The sequence below is a fragment of the Calliphora vicina genome, chromosome 1, assembly GCF_958450345.1.
Source record: "Calliphora vicina chromosome 1, idCalVici1.1, whole genome shotgun sequence".
NCBI lineage: Eukaryota > Metazoa > Arthropoda > Insecta > Diptera > Calliphoridae > Calliphora > Calliphora vicina.
The window spans coordinates 103,244,066-103,269,327 of NC_088780.1; the positions used below are offsets into that span (position 1 = coordinate 103,244,066).

General features: G+C 30.6%; 1 protein-coding gene across 1 annotated transcript; it reads right to left on the reverse strand.

The window, feature by feature from the left end:
* Positions 1-6,566: 6,566 nt before the first annotated feature.
* Positions 6,567-23,762, reverse strand: PK1-R (Pyrokinin 1 receptor). Its single transcript, XM_065504642.1, has 4 exons — positions 22,403-23,762; positions 7,439-7,788; positions 7,215-7,361; positions 6,567-7,147 (listed from the first exon to the last, which is right to left on the reverse strand). The coding sequence occupies exons 1-4, from the start codon at positions 23,466-23,468 to the stop codon at positions 7,103-7,105; spliced, it is 1,608 nt and encodes a 535-aa protein (XP_065360714.1). The 5' UTR covers positions 23,469-23,762; the 3' UTR covers positions 6,567-7,102.
* Between the last annotated feature and the right edge of the window lie 1,500 nt (positions 23,763-25,262).

Consider the following 25,262-nt stretch of genomic DNA (forward strand, 5'->3'; position numbering starts at 1 on the left):
TTGAGTTTGACAACAATCACAGTGGAGTAATGCCTCCTATTCTTGGTTTTCAAACTTTATTGGCTAGCCTGGGGGAAATTTGTATTCTCACTCGCACGTTGAAACCGATGGAACACATTCACCATAAGATTTGGTGAGCAATCGGTGTGCTTCAGCGTCACTTTTTTTCAAATTAAAGAAGTAAAGCAAAACTTCCCGAATGTTGTTGTTTAACTAAGTTAGAATGGATGATAGATATTTACCTTTAAAATAATTTATAAGTTATTAAAAGCCATCTATGGTAAATCCCCCATTTTTAAGTCATATTATATTTGAAATTCTTTATATATAGTTAAAATACACTAAAAGTTAATAAGATGCGAGTATCACACTGTAAATAACTGCAGATCGGCCTCATTTATGAAAAACTTTTGGAACATATTTTCCCCGTTTTAGGAATTTCATTAAGATATCTCCAATCGATCATGATCTACCGAATTATTTCCAAAATAAAACAATTTTAAATCTCAGTGCATAGTGCCCCTTATAAGAACCATACAGATGAAGCAACTGAGATGAGAAATAGAGTACCGTCCAATTAGTCTTAAATTTGTTTAAAGAGATCCCATATGGGCAATTCCACGAGAATCGCTACCACGACTGAAAAAACAAAAACCCTTGAAACTTTTTTTCAAGATGATTTGAAAAGAAGAAAATAATTAAATGTTACTATGTGAAAGTATTTAGATCATATTAAAACATTTTAAAGACAAAAATAATAGTTTAAACTGATTATATTTAATTTTTTAATGTTTTAGGCTAAAATTGCGGCTAAAATTGAATTTGACTCTGATTGTTTTTTTGCTATTGTCATATTGTTTATTGAAACCGAATGTATATTTTCAATTCACTTTTTTATTTTTTGTATACATACATATATTTACAGAATATATATTGTTTTATTATAAGAGAAAAAACTGTCACGTACGGTATGTCACGTACGATATTAAATTTTATTTATTATAAAATCATCCATAGATTATTTTTATTTAAATATGACGGATTGTAAAAGAAAAATATTTCGTTTAATGTAAGAAATTAAAAGAAAATATAAAGCGATTCGAATATTTTCGCATATTTCTACATGTACCTCAAAATAAGTTCCGTTTTATGTCACGTACGATATACCCTTATTTCGCTCAATATTTTGGACAACAATATTTCGAAAGAACTATTTATTATTTTAAAGTATAGTACCCTCTGAATAGAACATAAAGACCAAATTATTTTTCAGATACTCTTATTTTTGCAAAATCTATTCCACTCTATAGGCTTACAAATGTCACGTATGATGATATGGAATTGCCCATATTTAACAAATACTTCACTGTGATCTCTGAGAAAGCATGATAAAAGACAAAAATTTTACACGTTAAGCAAGAAGTTCCGATATACCATATTCTATCAAAAGCCTTGGAAATATCTAGAATATTATAATGAAATCCCTAGTTTTAAAGAAAATCTTCTAAGGTTGTGATTGTATTTAAATTATATACAACATTATGATATGCCTTAACTTTTAATTTCATTTTAAACAACTTACCTTGCTTTGCCCATTTTAGGGACCTGGAAATAATTAAGGCAATTTGTTATTTATGTATGTAAGTATGTATTTTTCAATATGATTTATGTAAAATAAATATTATTAATTTTTTGATTAAGGAGACCAAGGGGCGTTGAACATATTTTAATTATATAAAAATATATTATTATTAAATAATTAATTTAGGCACTATATTTTACGATATTTGTGTTAGAAAAATTATTAAAAACTTGAGGTAAAAAAAATATAATTGAAATTGACATTTAAAAATTATATTTTTTATATGCTACACTACTATAGTGGGGAGGGTATTATACGTTTGTAATGCCCAAAAATATTAGTCTAGCACCCATCTTAAAGTATACCGATCGACTCAGAATCACTTTGTCCGCTGTGCGCAAAAATATTTCGATCAAATTTGAAGCTTATTGAAACTGGCTGAAATCGATCTATTATTTAATGTAGCCCCCATACAAATGTCCTCCCGAAAAAGGACTCTATCGGTCATAAATGTTTAATTTATATAGGTCACCTAATTTTATGATGATCTGTCCATAATTATTCATTCAAGGCCCAGTTTCTAAATCTCTTAAAAATGTTGAAATTCAAATATAATTTAACAAAATGAAGTTTCATATTGAAATAAATCACACAGCTTAATCTAAGGGCAATCGGGGCATAATTGGTCATAGCTCCTATATAAGACCTATTTCCGAAAATCACTCCTGAAAATAAATTATTAAAATTTTTAAAGAAAACATTTTTTTCTATTTACTCATTGTAGGGTATTATATGGTCGGGCTTGTCCGACCATACTTTCTTACTTGTTAAATTTATATAGAAACTTCATAAAACTAAATTGCCATACAAAATTTGTTTTATAAAGCTTTGATAAATTAAAAATTGGTTTTAGAATATGGCGGAAAATTTTATCTGACGCGTTATTTGATTGATTTGACGTTCTTATGTGGAAAATCTATTCGATATTGAATTTCATTGTATTAACTGTGTGTGTTAATGCAGACATTCTGCTTCAAGTTTGAAGAATCTCACAATAATAGTTCCCTCGATATTCAAAAATAACTATTGGCACACGGCTCTGATCTTTGATCCCATACCAACTATGTACAATGATACTACACTTTCCTTCAGATATTCAAAAATAAGTGGCACACCCCCTGAAATACCCCAGGAGGGGTCCCCATACAAAAATTTAAAAAAATAACCATTTTTGGCACTTTACATGATGTACACACAGCCTCTTAAGTGAGTATATATCAGTGAATTTGTTGATATTTTAAGATCAAAAAATCACTATATTTTCGGACTTAAATCTTTTTTTTTTAGATCCGAATCTATTATTCAACTTAATCTCCAACAAACCGAAACTTTTAAATTTGAATCGATAGATAGATTTTAGGATTTTCATTATCTTAAAAAAAATCAAATAATTTTTGGTGTTTACTCACTTTTGAGGCTCACTGTATGTATTGTGTATAAATTTTGTTTATAGAGCGTATGATAAATATAAATGTGATGTATGTAGGTAATAAATAATATTAATCATACGTCTAGGAGAATCAGCAAAGCTTTATTTTTAAGATTTAGTGCGAAATGATTAACACAAATAGTTTTAGCGTGCTTAAGTAGCGGAGTATTCAACAAGCTCAAAATGGCGTTCGTGTCATACAAAACATATTTACCAAAATATTCGTAATCAAATTCTCCAAATTTTACCTTTGGGTCAAAATAAGGAACATCAGAATTCATTTTAGATGTATGGTTCCTTGGGCAGTTTCTTATTTTGATCCGTAGAATACGATTTTTCTTGCCACTTGGCGATTTTTTTGCGTCCCTACAAATCGACCCTCCATAAAGCACACTGTTGCCATCCCTTTAATTTTTGGTGTGGTATCAAAGTAATTTACACAAAGTTTGAAGACTCTCTTTGCATCCCAAAAATTTTAATATTTTTTCCATACACATGCTCAAATCGATTTATACATGGATATCATATTAAAACTAAATAGTCCAGAAGTCTAATAAAGATTTAAGAATTTTATATCAGTTGAAATTTTTAAAGTGACCCGATCAAGTAATCTTGAGTTCTTAGCTTTTATTTGTTACCCATTTTAAAGAGTGAGTCAGACAAAACTTAGACCCCTTTCACACTAGGCAATTTAGTTGCGCAAGTATCTTGCCCAACAACAAAACAGCATGTAAAATTTTCTTCTCTGCAAACACAAGAGACTTGCGCAACTAAATTGCCTAGTGTGAACGGGGTCTTATACTTGTATTAAGGTAAATAAAACTTAAACCGTTCAATATAAAAATTCTCAAAAATACCTAAATTTATTCAAATATTTTACAAATTTATTAAACATTAAAATATTGGCATATTACTTGGTATTTAGATTTTATAGTTGTGTCTGTTACCTTTTTGGACGTTTTGATCCACTTACGCTTAAAATCGGACATGTCCTGGGATACATTTCCTGTGTTCTTTAATTATTTTTTTTACAACTGCTTAATACCTTTCCACAGGTCAAAGTTCTAGACATTTGGCTGGATTTGCTTCCCGTGGTACAATATTTATATTATTGTTTGACTATTTTCCATAGTGGCATGATGCCAAATAGGTCCAGAAATATGAAGGCACAGAAATAACAGGTTAGAATTAATGATTTAGAAAAGATAATATCTGACATACATATTTTTAAAAGCTAAAGTGATTAATAAAATAATAATTTGTTGCACCAAGCATGAGTTTGGGCTGGAAAAGTGTGTATACTAGGGTAGGTCGATTTAGCAATCGATATTGTGACATCGATTTTTCGATAGCAAAAAAAGCATTTTCGATGCGCCCAAATTTAAAATTTTTTACTTTTTCTCAACTTTTATTTTTAAGGCTTTTTAGTAGGTAATAAAAAAAATTCTTCGATTTAAAATTATTTAAATAAATCCTATCCACGCTAAAATTGTGCGATTAAAACGATGCACAGTGATATGAGAAAAAAGGAGGGAAATAAATCTGTAACTTCTAAACCCTTAGTCCAATTTAAACGAAATTTCACATGCGCAAAGAGGAAGTATTGTCGAGTTTAAGTTTTGAACTCGGACCTCATGACCCCACCACGAGCGGGACCAGGGGTCCCTAAAGTAGGACACCTCGGTTATGTTAAATTTTAAAAATTATCATATTTCTTCGTTTGTGTTCCGATTAGAATCTTCTCATCGAGCACTACATAAAATTGTCTTTTATAGCTTAGGAGATATTCGCATTTGAAAATTAAATTTTCAACATTTTTACCCACCCTACTCCAGATTTTTGAAGACCGCGGTTCCAAATATTTCCCGATTTTCTCCACTTTTTCTTATAGGATTAACAACAGATTTATATCTCAAATAAAGAAAGAATTGGTTAAAAATCACGACAGAGTCCAAAGTTACATTTTTTGCATTTGAATTTAAAAAAATAAAAAAAGGCGATTTTTCTCTATTTTTTTATTCTTTTTAAGTTATCTAAAAAGTTTCTAAGAGAATGTATAATGAATTTGTACTTTTTGAAAAGCTAACTTTACATCAAATATTTTAAATGAAAAAAAATTATAATTTTTGATACCGTGGGGACCAGGTCCATTCAAAAAATGCCAAATTTTTATGTAAAATTCAAATTTAGAGCAAAAATTCTCAAATCGCATAGTCGATATCAAATTATAATAATCTATTTAGATATGTTCTTAATTATTTTGTAAAGGATTCCGATAACCCCGCCCCTGTATGGATATTATAGCCAAAAAACGATAAAATCCCATTTTTCGAATTTTTCAATACTTTTTTGGATTCCTGATTACAAATTTCAAAATTTGTTTTCATTTTTCCATTTTCAATAAGAAAATCTAGATAAGTGTAAATTTCATTAACAAATATTCACAAATAAAAATTTTATTTCAATTTGAAAAATTTGTATCTATGCCAAAACTCATTTTTTGTCATATTTTTCAAAAAAGTATTCCATGAATTTGTTAATTGTCAAAAGATATATACATTATTGGAAAGTAGACAAAATCCTCTATCCATTGATATATAACATGTCTACCTTATGTTTTTTACGTGGCAAATTAATTAGGGAAAACTTAAGAACTCGCAGATAATTAAAAAAACTAAAAAAAACTCGTATAAAACTCTTTTTTTTTCGAAAAAAAATGATATAGCCATCGTTCTAAGCTTAAAATTTAACCTTGTAACTAACATATATTTAAACATTTGCGTTTTTTTATTACCTACCAAAAAGCCTTAACATTTTTTTAATTTTCGCGGCTCGAAAATGATTTTATTGATTTTTTCAACACCAAAGCTATAGAAAATATCGACAAATTTTTGACCTTACACCCTAGTGTATATGGTTTTTCTGATTCACTCTTTATATAATTCTTTGAAAATTGTTTATCCTCTGAAATTCAAAAGTGTGAGTGATCTCTACTTTCACTTATATATCGATTTTTCAAAGTCTACAAATGACGTTTGCACGGTGTAATGGTAACAAAATATTTAGTATGAAACAATTATAGTTTTCCATATATTCAATACTATCTATTTACTTTATATGGGAGTGGTCACGCCCACTGTTCCGATATTTATCTCAACAACGGATTCATAGAAAGTTAAACGAAGTTCGAAACCTTTGACAAAAATAGTTTCCAAAATATTCAATAATGAATATTGTATGGTAGGTGCAAACTCCCTCGTTCCGATTACGCCCATTTTGTAACTCAAGTAAAGTTTTAAGAAACTCACTATTATAGTTATTCAGATATTCGATAATAAATATTTACATAGTATGGGTGGGTCCAATCCCACTGTTCCGATTTCCTTAATTTTTAGCGCATCAGAGACTGTAATCAAAATAATTTACACAAAGCTTAAAGACTTACAGTTCTTTAGATATTCTATAAAAACGAATTACTTGGTATGAAAGGTGCCACGCCCCCTGTTATTATTTATAATGCTAACAAAATAACTGTTACCAAGTATAGAGGCTTTAACTGCTTTAGTTCTGCAGATATTCAATAATAACTATTTACTGTATATAGGAGAGGCCAAACTACGTAAAATATTAAGAAAGTGGTTCGTGATGGGAAATTTATTTGTGAAAAGATTAAAGTCTTTCGCAATTATAGTAATACAGATATTCGAAAATAACTATTTGCTTCATATGGGAAGTGCCACGCCCACTAATCCAATGCCGTCCGTTTTCCAACTAATTACGTTAGACCTCAAACAAACTGATACGAACTTTAGTTTAAATAACAAAAATATAAAATAGCATAGAAAACAACTTAAATTTAGTAAAAATAGCATAAAAAAACTATAAATATTTGTAAAATAACTTGTTTTTAAATAAATCTAAACAAATACAGCTTAAACTTAATTTAAACAATTAAAAATTAGTACAAGATAATACAAATATTCTTAAGTGTATTAAAAAATAGGCTTAGAAATAATTAAAAATAATGCAATTTATGGAATCATTTTAGGTGATGTTTTCCGATCATTGGAAATAGTCTATAAATAGAAAATCATAGAAAATTGATTAAACAGTTGGAATTCAAAATAAAATTTATTTAAAAACCTGTAAGAGTGAAGCTTTTGATTGCATTTCCGATTCACAAGAGCCCCGATGTATGGACGATGAATTTGTGGTGGCCTTACGACTCATGCTGCGTTGGGATGTTTGTGATCGGCGTGCATTTGAGGATGTTTTACCAAAGAGTATGGCCTAAGGAAAACAACAAAACATTAAATTGTAAATTAATAAAGTGAATGATATTTTTAAATCTTTCCCGCAATACCCACCTTAAAAGCCTGACGAAATTTATTACTCATGAGATTGTACAATAGCGGATTAATGCAGGTGGATAAGAAATACAAAACACCTGAAATATACGTCAATATTGTGTAGATTTTTGTATGATGATCATGTTGTGCATTTTTCTTAAAACTATTATGATTGAGATCAGTTGTAGCTGCAGTTGCAGCTCCCGTAGCTGCTAATATTTGTTCAGTTGTTAGAGAATCATCATAAATTGTGGTTGCTGCACTACTCTCCTCTTCAGTGGGTATTATTACACTGCTGCCATAGACCGCTATAAGACGCTGTGCATGAAATGGTGCCCAACACAAAAAGAAACAGATGACTACGGCCACTAATTGAACGAAAATCGTTAAGAAATTATTAACGAAATTTGAAAAATACATACATTCATACTCGTTTTACAAGTAATATTTAATATTTTACACACATATGACGAACACATTTATACATAAGTAAACACATACATATTTATAATAATACTTAGTGCATAACAATTAGACAAATACATTTAATATTAGATATTGAATACTTAAAATACCAAACTTAGAATGAGTGTAATTGTTTTGCCACTACAGCTATTTGGATTTTTTTTGTTTGGGTAATTTGTCTATTGATTGATAAGTATTCTAAATGATAATTGTCGTGCTTTTTTATGGTTTTTGTTAAATATGCAGTATGTATTTTATGAGTGGATAAGTATCGGTATATAAGTATGAGAAATTCAAATAATATATTAAATATAAATGAAGGAAACTTTAAAATAATGTTCATGTTGCCACGCTTCTCAACTCTATTTCCGTCTAAAATTAGTCTTCTTTTTAACAAGTACAATTTCATCACGATATCAATTATTACAAGACAATTTATAAATGTTCATTCCATTTTCTGAGGGTGACTTTGTATTGGGACTAGGGACAAATGTTTCACGATTTTCGAAATACTTTACAGTATAATTTCAGAGTACTTAGAACCTGTGCAAAATTCGATAACAGCATTCAAACAGCATTCCGGAGAAACATTTGTATGGGGGCTAGGTGAAATCTTGAAAAGATATTACCCATTTTCATTACCAAACAAACGCTTTCCAAAAATATAACAATCTTTGAAATAGTATGGGAAACACCAAAAAAATGGAACGTGTTTAAAAATTTTACATGTCGAAGGTACCCTACTTTGTGCCACCATAGATGCACCCCTGGAGTATTTTTAGGGTACATTTTAATAGCCGTTTAGAAATGCCGGATTTATTTCCAAAAAATTTTGATTCTTCCCCACTGAGTATTGTCGAAAAGGTTATTAAATGTATAATACTGTGAAATTAAATCTTTTGGTTCAAAAATACTGCAAGAACTATTAAAAAAAATCGTAAAAAAATATAATTTTAGGATTTTTGCCCATTGAACAACAGGCTGGTAAAAGCCTTATATGACATATTCTAAATATACTACAATATACAGTAGTGGTCAAAACATTTGAAACTGAGATCTCATTTTAACTTTTCGTTGACTGTTTTTCTCCAAATCACATTTCATTACTAAAATTAATTTTTTTTTAATGCCATTATACATTGTTTTTGTTAAAAATATAAAAAAAAAACAAATTCCGTTAAAGTAAAACAACAAAAAATTTATTTTAAAAGATGTATTCAAAATGCAGCTGTTCAAAATCATAAAGAAATAAACACAGATGGCGACATGGCTCTCTTAAACAAATTCTCTTAAGCTCAGTGACATCAACAGTGACCCAATCTGATTGTATTATATGAAAATTCTATGTGATTTAGAATGGAAAAGTCAATAATTATGTTTAAAATTATTTATGTTTAATAAAATAAAATGTATTTTAGGTTTTATGTTATTAGACATATTTTACTTTATTAATTTTCAATATTTTTGCTATATTTTAGTTCATGATTTTGATTTTTTATTATTATCTTATATATAAATAGGCCACACGTTTTTTTGTGGTACACTTTTAAGTATGTTATTGTCCACCAACATTGATGAGACATATATGGTTTAAAAGGCTATTTTCTCTAGATTTGCAGAATATCATTTTTTTTTAAATTCTTTCCATAAAAGTGGTAAAAAGCGTTTAAAAGTGGTCGAATTTCGGCCACCGGGCGATCCTACTTATTATTATTGCAATTTTTGACTGCACACCACATTTTAATTTTTAATTAATTTTTTTATTAACTTTTCACTATTTGTTTTGAAATTTCATATAAAAAGTAAGTATTTTACATTCAAAACATAAGAAAAGGGTCACTGTTGACGTCACGAAAAAAGAGTAAAAGAGTACACTAAAATAACGGAATTGTCGATGTCGCAATCTTGTTTATTTCATTCATGGTTCAAAATATTTGCAACTCTTATTACTTTTATTCTTAACTATACTATTAACACTAACAAATGTTAGGAAATAACGGTAATCGCATTCCTTTTATTAATTCATGATTTAGATCTTTGTAATTTATTAAAAAACTCATAATAATAATTTTGCTATAAGAGTTTTAATAAGATATTGGAAGCACTAACATCATACGAATTAATTTTGTGAAAAATGGCAAAAAACAAATACAATTCTGTATTCAAGGTCAAAGTTTTAAATGACTTTAAAAATGGAATTTCTCAAAAAGATATTTCTCTAAAATATTCCGTACCAAAATCAACAATTTGCCGCATTGTTAATAGTGGTAACATCCATACAACTCACAAAGGAGGAAGAGAAGACAGAAAAATTAAGAATTTTTACACAAAATATCCTAAAGCAGTTCCTAGAGAAGTTAAAACTGAACTTTACATCGATGCCAGTCTTTCCACAATTAAAAGAAGAGCCCGAGACTATGGTCTTATATGTTTTAGATGCACAAAAAAACCCTTTGTGTCGGAAAAAAATAGAAAAGCTCGGCTTGACTTTGCCCGCATCCATTTAAATTGGACTCAACTGCAATGGAAGAACGTACTATGGCCCGATGAGTCCAAATTCAACCTCCGGGGTTCAGATGGAAGAGCCTACATTCGACGACCACGAGGCGAAAAGTTTAATACACAACCGCCACAGTGAAGCACGGTGGTGGAAACATTATGGTGTGGGGGTGTTTGTCGGGAAATGGGATTGACCAATTCACCGGATTACTAATACAAAGACGGCCGCAATATATAGAGACCTTTTAGGCTCAGTTATGCTTCCATATGCAGAATGGGAAATGCCACTTTCATGGACATTCCAGCACGATAACGACCCTAAACATAAGGCAGGGGTTGTAAAAGTATGGTTGGATGAAAATAATATTAGTGTCACCACAATCTTAGTTAGTGCCGCCACAATCTCCAGATCTCAACCCGATTGAGAACATGTGGATGATTGCAAAACGGAATATTGGTAATAAAGTATTCCGAAATGGTGATGGAATGAAATTCCCGAAGATTATATTAAAAAGCTAATAACCTCAATGCCTAAAAGATGTTCAGAGGTAATAAAAAATAACGGCTATGCTACAAAATACTGAATATTCAAATCAATTTTTAGATTTGTATAATATTTCCTTTAAGAGTTGCAAATGTTTTGAACACTTGTATTTAAACTAATTTCATTAAACTTGATTTTTTTTATTGTTGTAAATTTATGAATATTTTTTTTTTGTTTTTGTAAAATAATATGCAATAACTGAATTTAATAAAAAATAAAAAAACGTACACTGGAAGTCTTTGAAAAAAAAAATAAAGAATTAGACAAAATGTAATTTCAGTTGCAAATGTTTTGAACACCACTTTATATAATACTATATAACATTGACGACTGCTCGCTTTGGGCCTTCAAAAAAATAGGCTAAATCCAAATTTTCGACATTAAATGGACTTGCAAAGGACCACTATTAAAAATTTTACACATAATTTATGTTGGAATAATCTCAATTGTAATACTTATCTTTAAGAAAAAATATTGTACTTTGGTAAACATATTTTTTTTCATTTGAATGTAAACATTACTTACAACTTTGGTATATTTGTAGATCCCCACTAGGGTTCCTAATTTCCCGGACTTTTTTCTTTCCCGAGAGGAAATTAAAAAATCGTTACATTCCGGGAATACCCATACCAGGGTTTTAAAAGAAGTATAAAATAACTATATTTGGTTTTACAATGTTGGTCCAGCCTTTATAAGGGTTTCTAATTTAATAATGGCATTTGATCGGTATTGTCACAGTCGTAGTTTTAATCAGTATAAAATCAATAAATTCTTTGTTTAATTAAAAAACTTATGAATTGCCACTATGTTAAATCTATAAAACATGCGTAATTAGAGACATTTTTCATATCTGATTGTAGATAAACAAATTTGAACCACTATTACTTCTTTGCCAACTGACTATCTGTTGCTAGAACCGAAAAAATCTATGGATATAATAGAATGATTCAATTAGCAACAAATTTGGCCATCGAAACGAATCTGAAAATTGTAACTTTTAGATTAAAACTTATGAAGAAATTGCCGAAAATTCCCGACAAACATTTCCCGAAAATTAACAAAAAAAATATTCCCGGGAATTCCCAGCAATATTTTTCGCGCTTAGGAACCCTAACTAACCCCCATTGAAATTTTTCGACAAACATTTTCCTGGAAAATTATAATCCTTAAATGTCCTTTTTGAAAGGATTTTTTTTGAATTTGAATTTTTTTGCCCTTTTAGAATTATAGGGTCGCTATTCTGTTCCACAAAAAGCTGTTGGACAGTGTTATTGATAAATTCATTGAAATTTATTTATGGGGTACATGGTTGCTTGGGGACCGTTACGGTTATAAGTGATATCAAAAAAGTTATTTTATAACAGTTATTTTGTGATTTAAAAAATAAAACTTCATCTAAAACAATTATTATTCAACGTAAAAATAAAAGTTCGCATGAATCCCTAAAAAAAATTGTTTAAAATAGCAGTCATAAAAAAAAATCATTTGAGGAGTTTTATTTTCCCGCCAGAAAAAAAACTCAATTGAGGAGTATTATTTTTTCCGTCATAAAATAAAAATAAAAGTTATGTGATTAGTTTTATTTGCATTTAAATTAAATAAATGTCATTAAAATAAAATCAAGTGGGATTTTAATTTGTTATTGTTTGATTGCTATTATCAAATTGTTGTTTTTTGTTAACAAATAAATTGCTACAAACATTATATCAGATAGACCCAATAAAGAAAGATACTGAACAACTGGATACTGGAAAACCGTTATTAACGCCCTGTAAAAATATCAAAGCTTAAAAAACAGCAATAATAAACAGTGATTTTATATTTTCTTACATTCCCTTTATTTACGGAAAATCCTTTAGCTTTAAAATCATTAAATATTTTTAAACGTGATCTAGGAAAAACAATTATATGTAGCTATAAAACTATAAATAGCCAGTTGATTTTTAAACATGTTTAAACATGTCTGAATAAAGAATTTTTGGCCAAAACATCAATTTATTACCGTTCACTAATGTGTGGCAGTAAAGCGCAGCATGCAACCAAGTACATTGTACTTTATAACCAACAAATAAATATTTATTTGGCTAATATTGTGTTACTTTATTTATTTTATTACATGTATTTTGTAAATAATCGTACACTGGTGTCAAAGATACAAAATTTTTTTACTAAAATTAGTGTGTGCTTGAGTTTTACCACAAACAAATACATACTATCTTTCTCGTATCAGACTGATTTAATGCTTTTTGAGTGTGTTTTCTTTTTTTGGCATTTATTTCAATTTTTTCGCTTTTTGTTTTGATAATTAAACACATCGAAAGGGTTTAATTTGTATTATACTGATATTAAATACAAATAACAATTTTGTGTAACCAAATAGACAAAAATGTATAAAAATAAATATAAATGATACGATGATAGCAGCGGTAATAATGAACATTATGCTAATGATGGATGTTGAATGTTGAATGATGATAATAAAAGGATTCGAAATTGATAAGCGTGATAATATTAATAAAAAACTTGTATGACTTGTAATGACATATGTTAAATATTTATTACGTAATCGTAGTAACAACAAAACAAAACCAATTTATTATTAACTGTCACTATTTACATATGTTTTATGTAGTTAAATATTACACTAAAAATAACAAAATACATATATTCGTAGTTCGAACATAAAGAAAATATGTGTAAATTTATTATTAAATTACAGTAGAATTTAATTAAAATGAAAAAGCTCTGAGAATGCTACAATAGTTAACCTTGAATTTTTTAACAATTATTATGAATTGTAATGGCTTTAATGTAGTTACAATTTTAATAACACTGTCCAAGAGCATTTTTGGAACAGAATAGCGACCCTATAATTCTGAAAGAGCATGTTGAGTAGAGCATTTTTGTAGAATAAACTTATAGTCCAGCTGGTCTGATTTTTTTTTTACAGTGGGTCAAAGTTTTCATTTTTTGATCGAAGGGAGCAGTATACTAACTGAAAAAAATGTTGTAAGTTAATATCTGATAGAATTCTTATGGTCAGAGTTATATTATGGAATTTTATGGGGATCATTTTTGTGGAAGATCTTAACCCTTTAGCTCGTCTCTTTAGGGGTCAATTTGACCCTTTTTTGAGAAAATCAAATAGTCCTTTCAAAAAGGACATTTAAATGATTTGTGTAAAAGACAAACCAAAGAAACTTGGGTAGACCAAAGAAAACCAGCCTGGAAACAGATAGAAGGAAACCGATAAGGATAAAAGCTATTTGTGCTGAGATTGGTAATGAGGTCAGTCCTCAAATAGTTCGGCGTCGTCTTGTGCAAGCCAAACTGCCCGGGAGAATTGCCAGAACAGTTCCACTAATGCGCAAACAAAATATAAAGATGAGATTGGAATTTGCAAAAGAACACTTACATTGGTCCGGATGTGATGGAGAAAAAAAGTGGCGAAATATATCGAGCCCTTAGCGCCAAATTATCGTAAGCGACAAAACACAAATTTTACAGGAGAAGGTTTTTTCGATTATTTTGAAATTTATACATAAAATTAAAAATGTTATGATGCGATACAATATAATTTCGTTCAAGCTATTTGTCTATTTTTCAAAAATATTTATAGCCTTTGACAATTAAAAATTCATGGAATACTTTATTGAAAAATATGACAAAAAATGTTTTTTATTGAATTTTTGCATAGATACAAATTTTTCGAATTGAAATTAAATGTTTATTTATGAATAGTTTTTAATGAAATTTCACAGTTATGTAAAATTTTCTATTCAAAATGGAAAAATAAAAACGAATTTTGAAATTTATTATCAGCAATCCCGCAATTCCCAAAAAAGTGTTGAAAAATCCCAAAAATTTAATTTTTTTGTTTTTTGGCTATAATATCCATACCAGAGTCGGAGTTATCGGAACCCTTTACTAAATAATTAAAAGCATATTGGGCCATCCAAAATCGGTTATTATATTTTGATATCGAATATGCGATTTGAGAATTTTTACCCCAAATTTTAATTTTACATAAAAATAGGTATTTTTTAATGGACCTGGTCACTTCGGTAACAAAAATATTTAATTTTTTGTTTCATTTTAAATATTTTATGAAAAGTTAGCTTTCAGAAAAAATAAATTCCTTATACATACTCTTAGAAATTTTTTGTGATAACTTAAAAAGAAAAACAGTTCTTTTTTCACAAAAATTTAGCGAAAAATCGGCTTTTTAAAATTTTTTAAATTCAAATGCATATAACTTTGGACGTAGTCATTATTTTTAAACAGTTCTTTTTCTGTCTGACACATACATATGTTGTTAGTCCAATGAAGAAAAACTGAAGAAAATCGCAAAATATTTGGATACGCTGTTATCAAAAAACTGGAGTAGGTTTGGTAAAAATATTGAACATTTAATTTTCAAATGCGAATATCTGCTTAGCTATAAGAGGTAATTGATAGCTACGACTAGGTCTTTTGTAGCGCTCGATGAAAAGATTTTATATGTGTAATTTTTTTTGAAATCGGAACACAAACGAAGAAATAGGATTGTTTTAAAAATGTAACATACCCGAGGTGTCCTACTTTGAGGTCGCGCCCTGTTGGTCGCGCCCCTGTTGGGCCCATGAGGTCCACATTCAGAACTTAAACTCGACAGCACTTCTTCTTTGCGCGTGTGAAATTTCATTCAAACCAATCTAACCATTTAGAAGTTACAGATTTATTTCCTTCTTTTTTTTCTATACCACTATGTGTCGCTTACGATAAAATTCGTTTACTGTAAAAAGTAAACATTGACTTACGATAAAATCTTACCCCCTATATTTTTGAAGTTATTAACAATTTTGATATTCCGAGAATGCTAAAACATCAGTCGGTCCATAAAATTTTAATTTTTGAAATAAAAAAAAATTAGAAAATGTCGCTTACGATAATTTGGCGCTAAGGGCTCGATATTATGGAGCGATGAGACAAAAATAAACTTGTTTGGCAACGACTGCCAAAGAAATGTCCGCCGTCCTAAAGGTAAAGAATTCCATGTAAAGTTTACAAAGAAGACGATTAAACATGGAGGAGGAAACATAATGGTTTGGGGTTGCTTTTCTTGGGATGGTATTGGTCCGATATATAGAATTGAAAATACAATGAACGCAGATGGGTACAGAGACATATTGGAAAATGTTATGCTTCCATATGCTAGGGAGAATATGCCATTATTGTGGACATTTCAAGCTGGCCTAGCCAGTCTCCTGATTTAAACCCCATAGAAAACTTATGGAGTGAACTAAAGAAAAGGTTATCGAAGGAGGTTTTCAAAAATAGAGACGATTTATGGGAGAAAACGCAAAAAATATGGTACGAGATCCCCTTGCAAACTTGTCAAAAGTTGATATCTAGTATGCCTAGAAGAGTGGAGAAAGTTGTACAAAACAAAGGTGGCTATACTGGATATTAGTCCTAGGTTAATATGTTTTAAAATTTTTAAAGAAAAAAATAATTACTTTTAGAATCATTTGTTTTTTTATCTACATCTTTGGTATCTTTGGTGACCCCCACTAAAATTTTCCGGCAAAAATTTTCGTCGAATATTTTATTCCTTAAATGTCCTTTTTGAAAGGACTTTTTTTCATTTTCTTCAAAAAAGGATCAAATTAACCCCTAAGGAGAGGAGCTAGAGGGTTAAGATCTTCCACAAAAATGATCTCCATAAAATTCCACAATATAACTCTGACAATAAGAATTCTCTTAGACATTTACTTACAACATTTTTTTCAGTTAGTATACTGCTCCTTTCGATAAAAAAATGAACCCACTGAAAAAAAAAAATTCCGACAAGGTGGACTATAAGTTTATTCTACAGAAATGATCTACTCAACATGCCAATTCAGAATTATGGGTTGCACAGTGTAATTTGAAGACATTTAGTAAGTGTTTAATATTGTAGGGAATGTGATTATTAATAGTTTTATAGGATTCAATTAAAGTGACAGTGAATAAATACTTTGCAATAATTGTCCAAGAAATTTTGCAAAAGAAACCCTAGCTCAAAAAAGAATTTCAAGCCCCCGGATTTCATTATGAAAAAGTCAAATATTCATAAATTTTCTCAACAATTTTATAAATTTTCCCGAAAAAGGCGATAAAATCGAAAAAAATGCACGAAAGCGCCCCCTGCCGACTCTCAAAAATAAAACCCAAAAATATAAATACTTGTATTTGCTATTTATCTCTTATAATTTCCGAGTTATAGGTATTTAAAATTGAAGGACGGAGTTTTATGTGGCATATTTTTTAATCTAATTGAGATATTGAAATTTTTTTTGTAAAACCACAAATTAACTTATTTAAACAAAAAAAATTAGTTCGAAATAAATGTGGATGAAATTGTTCCGAATATTTGCAATCCTATTAAAATATCGATACAAAGTTTAGTTTTAGAAACTCAATAAATATGTAATAAAATCTTTATTTATTAACAAAAATCTATGAAATTTTCAACGTTTTTTACATTTGTTATTCTAAATGACAAAATGTAAAAAAAAACTTGTTAAAAGGTCAAATGGATTCCCGCAATTCCTAAAAATTGGAGAAAATCCCTAAAAATGGTATTTTTTACAATTTTTCCCATAGGGTCCACATTTCCTCCGGGGCTGAGAAAATACTTGGGGAATAAATAGACAACACATCAAGGTTTCCAAAGCTACTTTCCGTTTTCCGAGATCTCAGATTTGGGATTTTAAAAAATGTGGCCCAAAATTGTGAAATTTTGATAAAAAAAAAGATAGGTCAAATTCCGAAGGGCGTAGGGGGGATATATTCAAAAAATAGGACATGTATTTTATATAAAAATGTTCTCCGTAAAGACACCTTACAGAAAAACATAAAATTGTTATATGTTCTTAAAGAAAGTTTTTTTTTAATAAAAAAAGAGTTAACTCAACTTTTCGCCCAAAAAACAACAAAAATCTCCTATTTTTTTAATTTTTAAATTGAAAATCGTTTGTGTTTGGATCCATAATTGATATTGCTCTGAAATCTATTGCATATGATTGGTAATTTAGTTGTCTAACTAACAAAAAAAAATTTGAGTCCATTCGGTCCAAAAGTAAGCACTATATTTTTAAAAAAGCTGACCAAGGTATGCAAATTTTTAAAATTCCAATATCTCGGAAATTATAAGTGATAAATAGCACACGCAAGCATGTTCTTTTAAGAGCACCTTACTTAGGTTACCTTACTCCTAGGTTACGCTCACGTCAAATGTTATCCCAATCGAACCAGCCGTTTAGAAATGCCAGATTTACTTCCAAAAAAATCCTAATGGACTGGGATATAATTAGTGTTTGAAGAAGACTTCTGCCATTATTAACTAACATAAAGGGTTTTTAATTAAGCGCTTCCCATCTTAAAAATTCAATAAAACAAAGAGCGTGTGAAACATTTTGAAATTTTTTGAAACATTTTGAATATGGGCATTTCCTAGGGTCACGAACGTACGTTCGTACGTATTTGATGTCCAAAGAATGTAGAAAAAAATACTATTCCTAGCATTTTCTTTGCGATTGGTATCTCTATGTTTAGTACAAAAGATGTATTCCATTGACTTTACGTTTTCATAATGATAGTTATAAACATGTGGTAACGAACGTACGCAAAATAGAAGTAAACTTTAGCTGACAGTAGTGAAATTAAAAAATCTGCGAAAAATAACGGAATATTTAAAAGCGATTAATTTATTTTAAAAGTGTACTAATGTAGGTTTTACACAAGAAAAAATATCTCTATTGGTTTTTGTTTAATTGGCTTAAGTACCGGTCGCGAACGTACGAATTTTCCATATGTTTTTTTTATTATTATCACCGTGCCTTTTTTCATAAATATCTTCAAATTTCCTTAACAAACAAGTAAGAAAGTATGGTCAAGCCCGACCATATAATACCATACACTAAGTAACATTTTTCTTTTAAAAATTAAATAATTTATATTCGTGAGTAATTTTTGTAGTGGGACTTATATGGGAGCTATGACCAATTATGGACCGATCACCATGAAATTAGGTCGTGTGATTTATATCTATATGAAAGTTTACTATGTTGAATTCTGTGTGTATACCAACATTTTTAAGCGATTTATGTACGTTAAAGTGATTTTCGGAAGCGGGTCTATATGGGAGCTATGACTAATTATGGACCGATCGTAACAAAATTTGGTGACATGAATTCAGTATATATAAAACTTATTTGGAACGATACTTGTGTATATACCTATATAAATTAAACATTTATGACCGATAAAGTCCAATTTCGTACGGACATTTGTATGGAGGCTATGTGAAATAATGGACCGATTTCAACCAGTTTCAACAGGCTTCGTTCTTGGGTCGAAAAAATTATATGTACAAAATTTAATCGAAATATCTTCAAAATTGCGACCTGTACTAGCGCACAAGGATTACATGGACAGCCAGCCAGACGGACGGACGAACATCGTTTCAGATCGATTTAGAAAGTTATTCTGAAACACTGAAGATAGAATGCATCATTCTGATACGTGTTAAGATAATAAATGTATTCTTTATGAAAAAAATTTACTTACGGTCACGAACGTACGAAATTTTGCAAATAAAAAAAACTTTATTTAATTGTAACCCAGAAGTTTTTTTTATTTACAAATGAGTGACACCGAACTTAATTAAAATGTGTTCTGTCTGGCTCCAGTTGACGTTTAATGCAAAGCAATTACAATAAAATTATGTTTTCGGTCGCGAACGTACGATAGATAAGAAACAAAGTAAAAATTAACCGTTAATCGAACTTCTTTTGTTCTCCTTACACTTTTCTCTTCTTAATTGATTGTAATTAATGTAATGTAAAATAATTAAATATAAAAATGTCTTTAGAACAAGCTTAAAAAGGAAATATAAAATTTTCCAGTTTCCTGCCCAAATTTCTAAATTAAAACAGCTGAGATTTGCTATGAAATCATTCTATTATAAAAACATAAATTGTTTTTTATAATTATAAAAAATAAAACACGATGATTATCAACATTTTATTTTTCTATCCTGGTAGACCATTCAGGGGAAATGCCCATATACATATGTGTTGGATACTTTTCACTTTGGAACAGAGTATCCGAAATTGGCTTGATTCGTTTTTGGCCTGAAAAGATGAGCAGTTCTTTTGTCTCGGAACCTACTTATATGTTCCCAAATGTTTCGAAATAAAAGCTAAACATTTGAAAATATCCCACATTTTCATACACCCAATATTTATAATAAACATTTACGTACTTTCTCTTAATAGTTTGTAAAGTCTTTAAACATTTAAAATGTCCAACTAATTAATATAATGACAAAATTTACGCCACAAAAATTCCTACAATCCCTAATAATGAGTATGAAGTGTGGTTTGCATTTAAAATATTTTGCGTGTAGACTTTTAGTAGCATAAAACACACAAATTATATAATACCTAAGGAATATGGAAAACTATAACATAAGTACTTGAAAGAAGTAGATAATTATCTACATAATAAATTCATTACTTTACATATGTATATGACAATGCACAGTGATGTAGAATGCAAAAAGATAAAAAAAAATAAATCTGCCATTTCTATCAGGCTATTTGGATTAATATGAACAGAAATCATGTCATCTAATTTTATGACGATATCTCCCATATAAGACCTACTTCCGAAAATCACTTTAACGGGGAGAAATCTTTTAAACATATCAAATTCAACACAAATATGTGTTATTTAGATAAAAAATCATGCGTCCGAATTTCATGGCGATAGGACCATAATTAAACATAGCTCCCATATAAGGTCCACTTCCCTAAATCACTCACGGAAATAAATTATTGAAATTTTAAAAGAAAAATGTTTTGCTCATTTACTGTGTATGGCAGGCTCGGATTCGAGAAAAAAGTGAGTACTAAAATTATTTAATATTTTCAACAAAAACCAACTTGGTCCTACAAAAAGTTGGCCAAACAATCAAAGGTCTGGCGTCAAACAGATTCCAATGTTATTAAACCTGGTTCAGGTAGATGGAATGGTCCACATGATGTTTCTAAATCCAAAAAATAGAAAGCATTTTCACAAGAGCTGTGAACACATTCGGTGGGAAAGGATTCCGGTTAGCTCAGTACTAGGACTGCTAAAAATTTAGAGGCCAAAGACAGAGCACGGAAATTGAAGTCAAATTTTATACAAAAAATATTCCTGACTCATAATGAATGACGAAACGTATGTTCTTCCGGGTCAATATTTGTATGTTGCTGATGCTCGACGGAATGTTGTAGAACATTTTAAGACCCAAAAACAGAAAATTTTCCCAAAAAGGAAGGGAATCGAGTTGGCACAGGTGTCTGTCTACATTCATGAATTCGACCCTAGGCTATCTTTTAGACTTTCAAATGAATGTAGCATTATTCAGGCTGAAATATAAGCCATTAGAACGGCGGCTAACTGGCTCAGTTATAGCAATATATCAGGCAGGGATATTCGTATATATACTGACAATCAGGCCGCAATAAAATCTCTAACAGGTGTATACACAACATCTAATTTAGTCCAGGAATGCCGGTCATGCTTAAACAGGATGGCTAGACATTCAACAGTCGTACTCAAGTGGATACGGCGAGATTTGCCGAAAAAAGCCGCCATGCTACCTGACGGAGACATAGATTTCCTATGTGGGATTCCGTTATCCAAATGAAAGCTTCACATTAGTAACTTCCTCTATGAGCTCGCTCAGACAAGGGGTTGTGAACCCACATGCACTATAACCAGAACTATATGACGCCGACTGAATCGTGGACGAACAACATATCTTCTTGGCTTGACACGCTCACAATTGAGTGGTGTAGTGGCGGTCATTACCGGACACTGCACTTTTGGCAAACACTCGAGGGCACTTGTCAACGACTTCTGCAGAAGTTGTCAAAACGTGGAGGAGGATGAAAGCATTTTTCATCTTCTTTGTCACTATCCGGCATTAGGAGATCTACGCTTAAGGTTCCTGGGACATCGTTCCCTAAATAGTATTTCTGAGCTCTCGAATATGAGGCTAGACGGTATTAATGCCTTTATGAGGAATAGTAATTAGTTAACAAGACCAGACATGGTGATCTCCTTAGAGTGACCTAATAACAGCCAACTCATTGGTATGAAAAATCTCCTCCCTCTCTCTTTTATCGGACATCTTCCTCTTAACTTTTCAATCTTCCCCTTCTCTCTTTTCATTTATGACTGTCTTTTTCTGGAAAGCTGGAAACCTTAACATACCTTGTCTTTTTTATCGTAACCGTTTTAATTGTGGGCGAGGCAAAATGAAATTAAAATAAAGAAATACTTACAATTAACTTACATGTTTATATTATTTAACCTTAAGCAGTATTACACATTTATTAACGATCATAATAATAAACAAAATACATAAATATTAAAGAACATAGATGAGTACTTACCCAACATTTTCAAAACTCTTTTGGTGCCAACCTGATTAATACGTCCACGCACAGCACTTACTTGAGCACCACCCGAATATCGATACAAAATCGTATCACTTTGGGTACTTTTCATACCCAAACGACCACGACGTACTTGAGAATTTGAACTATTCAAGCCGGGCGGCAAAGCATTGCGGAAGCGATGTAATTCCTTGGAATTAGAACTGTCATGGCCGCCATCAACACTGCTACCGCCAATAACATTCGAACGATACAATTGTAAACCGATCAAAAGATACAACACAAATATTATAGACATGGGCGCAAAGAAAAATATATACGTGGACAATTGAAAGGAATGTTTGATAATAACGCGTACTGCATCACACTTTGTGATGCCGTCCACCAAAATTACCCTAAATTGCAGAGCCTGTGGTACGGCGGTCATAATGGAGAGCAACCAAATTAGTATGATAATGCGAATGGCACGACTTAGTTTCGAAATGGCCTGGCCCAAAAAAGGATGACATATGGCCACATAACGTTCCACCGTAAATGCCGTTATGGTGAGAACTGTAGCATTGGCCGAAGTCTCTGCTAAAATACCACGGCCCACACAAAAGTATTCACCAAATACATAAGGATATTTGCGCCATGTGGAATAGATCTCCTGCGGTACACTCGAGAGCAGCAGCAAGAAATCGGAAATGGCCAAACTAAATAGATAGTAATTGGTGGCCGTGTGCATGGAACGATTTTTCTTAATCACTATACAAGTGCTAATGTTGCCTATAACGCCCGTTATAAAGATCAGCACATAAATAATGGTCAGCGGTATAACAACTGTCAATGAATCACGTTTGGGCTCAACATTTATGGGCTGATCGTAGGCGGTATTATAAATACTATTTTCAATTGCATTCAAGAATGATGAATTTCCCAAGTCACTGTTATTTGTTGCTGCTGCTGTTGTATCGTGAATTATATTCGTCATTGTATTGTTGTTGCTGGGAAAATTTTCATAATTTAAATTTTGCTCAAATATGCTTAAGTTTTTTACAATACTTCCATTCCATTTCGTCATTTTGTACTTGGTTTTTATTATTTTATTTTTATTCTTTTATTTGTTTGTTTATTTATTTATTTTTCTATATTTCAGCACTATAATTTTTCAGTTTATTTTTAGTAATTATTATTTTTTATAAGTTTTTGTTTTTTTTATTTTGTTTAAGATGTGCTACTATAGTTTATCTGTTTGTAGACCAATGGCTGGCTCTACTGCAACAATGGAATTTTGTTTTGGTCACTTGTAAGCTGATTTAAATTGTAATTAATCGTTTAAACTTGCTTAACGCACGCAAAACTATTAAGGGGTTGGAGCTGGTTTTCTATATTTGCTAGCGTTTGCTTTACAATTGAAGTATTTAGATAAATACAAAGTAAGAGAGCAATATTCCTCTTATATACCCTTCATCAAAGTTTTCTTTTAGGTAATGATTTCAATAAAAGTTAACAAATTTTTGGGTGAAAAAAATTTTTCTTAGAAAATATATTTCCCGATTTTGATATATTGTCGGTCCGAATTTCTATGACGTTATATATGTATGTCATTGGAAAGGTCTTTGATATCTAATGTCTATCATTATATATCCATATTGTCTATGTTAATGAGATAGTAATCCAGGGGGTTACTCTCTATTGCGATGCGAAAGAAAAATGGTACAATTGGTACCCTTTATTGCGTTTTCGCATCGCACAAAAAATTAGTTTAAAATGTTTTTATTTACAAGTTTTGACATTTAATTTTGTCATTCTTCGCTATTGTTTATTTTGTGGTGCCAGTATTGCTTCTTTTTGCGAAAGCGTTTGCGTAGACGATACAGAGTACAAAATTGTATTCTTAACGCATTTACCTTTCGCATCGAAATTGCTTTCGCATCGCAATAGAGAGTAACCCCCCAGATATATAAAAATAGGTTACAAAATGGTGGATTATTTAATAGCTAATGAACCAAGATCTTTGCGGATATATTGAAAATTGATTTCAACAGACACACGGACATGGCTATGTCCGTTTATTGCTGATGCCTTTAATGTCTACGCCTTACAATAAGTAATTGAATCTTATAACTAAACAATTATTGTTCTCTCAGTGAAGAATCATATTTGCAAATTAGTCTCAGATTAGATGAATGGCAAATCGGCTCTACGTAGCCTTGATCTGTCTTGAGTTACGATTTTTAGATTGTGCCCTGTGTATGAGATCTATTTATAATGGTATTGCTTGATGTTCCCCATAATTGTATTCCGTATGTTCAAATTTAAGTCCGTCTTATACAGGATGACTTTGCAGTTAAGGCTTAATTTCGATTGGATTAGCCAGTGTAAATTAGAAGCTTTTAGTTTCATATGGAGCCGCCTCTCCAATCGTCTGAGATAATTATCTAGGTTTCTAGATGCTACATTTAAGTCCACATGAGAACTAAAAATTGCAGTATTCATCGGGCCATTTGTCTTTAAATTCGATACCGGTGTCAACGTTACCGTGAGTGTGACACGCTACAGGCAAATGATTCGAGATTTTTTATTCCTCATGTCATTGCAAATAATTTGGAGGAGAAATAGTTGCAACAATATGACGCAACATGCCATACAGCGCGTGAAATCATCAATTTGTTGACAGAATTATCTCAAGAAATGGTCCTTTGGTCTATGCTGATAAACCAGCAACGATTAATCATTTGCCAACATTCGACCACTATTGACGATAAGAGGTGAAAAATTGGACCGACAGGATGGCAGTCGCGGAGGCAATATGTTAGAAATTATTTTTAAACATTAAATACCATGAAATTTGTGATCTAATAAAGCCATATTT

Coding starts and splice junctions, on each gene's coding strand:
- PK1-R (XM_065504642.1), bottom strand. CDS start 23,468: ATGACGAAATGGAATGGAAGTATTGTAAAAAACTTAAGCATATTTGAG. Junction 7,789..22,402: donor AAGAGTTTTGAAAATGTTGG/GTAAGTACTCAT, acceptor TCGTTCAATTAG/TGGCCGTAGTCATCTGTTTC. Junction 7,148..7,214: donor CAAAAGCTTCACTCTTACAG/GTTTTTAAATAA, acceptor TTCTATTTATAG/ACTATTTCCAATGATCGGAA.